The following is a 4860-nucleotide window of genomic DNA, read 5'->3' as shown; positions in this document are numbered from 1 at the left end:
GATCATAACTCCAGTAAACTATGGAGTGCCGCAGGGATCTGTATTAGGCCCTCTGTTATTTTCAATATATATGATGCCACTTGGAAATATTATAATGAAACATGGAATTAGTTTCCATTGTTATGCTGATGACACTCAAATATATATTTCATCACGGCCGGATGAAAACGCTAAATTTTCCAAATTGACAGAGTGTGTTAAAGATATAAATGATTGGATGACGCGTAATTTTCTTTTATTAAATCCAGACAAGACAGAGGTAATACTTATCGGTTCAAAAAACCGCCCACAAAACCTCGCACAATACAACTTCAACATCATAGGATGTCCTGTTACTTTATCCTCTACAGTAAAAGACCTGGGTGTTATACTCGATTGCAACCTGTCTTTTGAAAATCATATATCATATGTTACAAAAACAGCCTTTTTCCACCTTAGAAACATTGCTAAGCTACGTAATATGCTATCAGGTTCTGATGCAGAAAAGTTAGTTCATGCATTCACGACCTCGATACTGGATTACTGTAAAGCTTTATTAGCTGGTTGTCCTGCATCCTCAATAAACAAGCTGCAGTTAGTCCAAAATGCCGCCGCTAGAGTTCTTACGAGATCAAGAAAATATGATCATATAACACCGATTTTATCATCACTGCATTGGTTACCTATAAAGTTCCGTATTAATTACAAGGTATTACTACTGACTTATAAAGCCCTAAACGGCTTAGCTCCAGTCTATTTAACGGATCTTCTATCGCCCTATAATCCATCGCGCTCTTTAAGATCACTAAATTCAAGGCTTTTGGTCATACCTAGGATATCCAGAACCACCAAAGGAGGGAGAGCATTTTCACATTTGGCTCCAAAACTCTGGAATAGTCTTCCTGATACTGTTCGTTGCTCAGACTCGCTCTCCCAGTTTAAAACTAGATTAAAGTCTCATCTCTTCAGCCAGGCATTCATATAATCCTACAGTTCAAACTACAATCCGGCCTCTAGCTCATAAATGCCAGAGGAGAACTGGCCCCCGACTGAGCCTGGGTTCTCCCAAGGTTTTTTTTTCTCCATTAGGTCACCTGATGGAGTTTTAGGACACCATTAGGTCACTTGATGGAGTTTTTCGGTTCCTTGCCACTGTTGCCTTTGGCTTGCTCAGTTGGGGATATTTTGGGGATATTTAATTTAATTTTCAGTCAATAAATTCCTCTTGAAACAAACTTTGTTGTATTATTTTAATTTAATACTGTGAAGCTGCTTTGATACAATCTGTATTGTGAAAAGCGCTATACAAATAAACTTGACTTGACTTGACTTGACTGTCGGGAATTTTTCCCCAAGAGCAGGGATGCGCTGGCCCACGTCTGGCCCCGCTGCCCGCTCTATGCGTTTCCCCCTGTCATGCTCCTACCCCAGGTGTTAGAGCAAATCTGGAAAAACGGATGCCCAGTGCTACTCGTCGCCCCATTATGGACGAACCAAGCCTGGTTTCCAGTCCTGATGCAGCTGACGAGTACCGCCCCGTGGCCGATACCGGTGAGGAGGGATCTCCTCTCGAAGGCAAACAGCTCGATCTGGCATCCTTGCCCGGAGCTTTGGTCCCTACATGTGTGGGCCATCAACGGGTACCCGTTAACCTCCCAGCGGGAGTGTTAAACACGATCACGCAGGCTAGAGCTCCATCTACGAGGTGGCTCTATTCCTCAAAATGGTCTGTGTTCACTAGCTGGTGTACAGCGCGTGGCACTTCACCCTCACACTGAGGGGTGCCGGAGGTTCTTTCCTTTTTACAAGAGCTTCTGGATAAGGGCAGAGCCCCATCCACGCTCAAAGTTTATGTGGCGGCCATAGCAGCGTTCACTGAACCACCGCTTGGCCAGTCATTAGGAAGGAACAATCTGGGCATTCGCTTCCTTAGAGGAGCTAAGAGGCTGAATCCTCCCAGACCTCCCTCGGTTCCCGTTTGGGACCTTTCCACGGTTCTGGAAGCCATGAAAGGTGCCCCATTCGAGCCAATACAGTCAATAGACCTGAAACTCTTGTCTCTCAAAACAGTGTTTCTTCTGGCTCTCGCTTCAGTGAAGCGCATAGGGGACTTGCAAGCGCTCTCAGTGAGCGCGACGTGTATGGAGTTTGGGCCTCATGACCTGAGAGTCATACTCAAACCAAAGCACGGATATGTTCCTAAATCCCTCAATACACCGTTTAGGGCACAGGTGATCTCCCTGTCGGCCCTGCCGGTATCTGAAGGAGGAAGGAGACGCAGGCTTCCTTTGCCCGGTCAGGGCGTTAAGAGCCTATGTGTCTCGCTCATCTGTTTTCAGACAGACGGAGCAGCTCTTTGTTTTGTTCAGCGGACGTTCTAAGGGACTAGCTGCGTCAAAACAGAGTTTATCCAGACGGATAGTTGATGCTATAGCGCTAGCTTACACATCCAAGGGCCTGCAATGCCCGTTAGGTGTCAAAGCGCACTCCACGAGAGGCATGGCCTTGTCGTGGGCTTGGTCTAGTGGGATTGCCTTGCAAGATATCTGTATGGCGGCGGGCTGGGCCTCCCCGTCTACATTTATAAGGTTTTATAACCTCGAGGTTCCCGCTTTACAAGCTAAGTTGCTCTCGGTCAAATTTTTCAGTATTGCCTGCCCGATGCTATCGGCTCAGGATGCTGAAACTGCTAGAGCGTCGATCACTGATCGTCTGTATACTTCTGTGGGCAGTGCGTAAGTCCCCCATATTTATCAGTCCAGGCCGAGTTCGCCCTGCCGAGTACTTGCGTATCTTGCCGTGCATGCGTCATGTTCTGATTCGCTTCAGCGATGAAAAAACTGACTAAACCAGCCTCTCGGGGCCGTATTTATAGCCCCAGCCCCACCCGCTTTCGGCGGGACATGACGTAGTGGGCGCGAAGCACCCTCATTGGTTCTGACGTCATGAGGGGCCTCTATCGATAGGCTGGTGCAGTTGCCGCAGAGCAGCCAATGGGCGCGCGAGCTGTCTCGCCCATGTCTGCATGCTGCTGCAATGCGTTTTACATTATTGCAAAATTAAGGATAATTTTTGGCTTCAATATCTCGAGGAAAATAGGTTTTCCCCTAGCGTAAGATATTACGCAAGTACGAGAGAACCTCTCTAGAGAGAACCGAGGTTACGTTAGTAACCGAGTACGTTATTTTAACTTAAGAGAAAATTTGTCTTTTGAGAGCTTGTTAAAACTGTTTTCAATGTTTGTGGTCAAGGCAATTACCATGAGACCAGTGTCCATATATAGCAAACCAAATCAAACCTTTACAAAACACTACTGGAAACATGCTACCCGATAACATGGTAAGAGTTCAACTGCCTTTGTAACTGAAAAACAACAGCAACTACAACGATGTATGCTACTGTTAAATATTTAGATATTTCATGTCCAAAAATACAATACAGCTAAACAAATGTATTTTAAAAAATGATTAAATACTCAGATAACTGTGTAAATTAAGTGCTCTTTCATCTGCATGTCATTAAGACCATGATGGTGAAATCTAATGCATTTTTTTTCTCCATTTTTTTTTTCCTTCAAAAATGTAATAATAATAACAACTGCATAATAATTACATATCCTTCCAGATGCAGCCACCACTGGAGAATGAATCCATTGTCTTTGTATTTACACTCTCTGGTCTGAATGAAACAATGGAAAATAGATTTGTGTTTTTTTCCCTCACTGCACTGTTTTATCCCCTAATGGTGTTTTGTAATGTAACTATCATTTTTACTATAATTTCGCATAAGAAACTTCACGAGCCGATGTACGTGTTTATATGTAATTTGAGTATAAATGCACTTTATGGCACTGCTGGATTATACCCTAAATTCTTGTATGATTTATTAGCTGAAGATCACATGATTTCTTATGCTGGCTGTCTTATTCAGATTTTTGTCATTTATTCATTTGCCTTGTGTGAGGTTTCAACATTAACAGTGATGGCATATGACAGATATGTGGCAATATGTAGACCACTTGAGTATCATTCAATAATGACCAATCAGAGGGTTCTTGAATGGATCCTTTTCTGCTGGCTGGCCCCATTTTTTTGCATGTCTGTTTTAATTGTATTACTATCTAGACTCACTTTATGTGGCTTTACTATTGACAAGTTATATTGTGAGATTTGGGCAGTTGCTAAACTTTCTTGTTTTTCTACAACAGTAAATAATGTGTTTGGGTTCACTGTTATTCTTCTATACTGTGGACATGGTGTATTGATATATTGCTCCTATTTTCAGTTGATTAGAAAGTGCATAAAGTCAATAGAAGTCAGACACAAATTCATGCAAACATGTGTGCCACATCTGCTTTCATTGATCAATGTGACTGTTGCTTTGCTGTTTGATGTAATGTACAGTCGTTATGGCTCAAAGAATGTGCCTCAAAGTGTGCGTAATTTCATGGCCCTGGAATTCCTACTTATTCCACCCATTTTAAACCCCCTTATTTATGGACTAAATCTGACAACTGTACGCCAGCAAGTTATGAGACTGTTTTTCAAGAAATAAGTAGGAATATCTCAGGAATTCAAAAGACCATATGCTTTTCTTCTTTTAGAATGCTTGCAATCTAAATGTTCAAAAATAAAATTCATAGAGGTTGTTTTAAATAATTATGGAAATGTATGGAAATCATTGTTTTGTAATAAAAAATAAATAAAAAAAGCAATATAAAAAGTTAGTAAGCCACATTGTGACGTCCCAGATCCGGCCCACATCTGGCACACCTGGAAAGATGATCTGGCCCACATGCAGCTTGGAATGACGGCCCTTGGGTGGCTCACTCCTGTTTGCCAGATGTGGGCCACAAGCAGGCCATAGCAATGCCACATGTCA

General features: G+C 42.7%; 1 protein-coding gene across 1 annotated transcript; it reads left to right on the top strand.

The window, feature by feature from the left end:
• Window positions 1-3603: 3603 nt before the first annotated feature.
• LOC309506754 (olfactory receptor 52D1-like) lies at window positions 3604-4533 on the top strand (the record flags this gene model as incomplete). Its single annotated transcript, XM_082180713.1, has 1 exon — window positions 3604-4533. One exon carries the CDS (start codon window positions 3604-3606, stop codon window positions 4531-4533), a length of 930 nt encoding a protein of 309 aa, XP_082036839.1.
• Between the last annotated feature and the right edge of the window lie 327 nt (window positions 4534-4860).

This window comes from Leuciscus leuciscus, assembly GCF_965113295.1.
Source record: "Leuciscus leuciscus genome assembly, chromosome: 9".
Taxonomy (NCBI): Eukaryota; Metazoa; Chordata; class Actinopteri; order Cypriniformes; family Leuciscidae; genus Leuciscus; species Leuciscus leuciscus.
The sequence above is the reverse complement of the archived record's forward strand: the minus strand, read 5'-3'. Positions and strand labels throughout refer to the sequence as shown.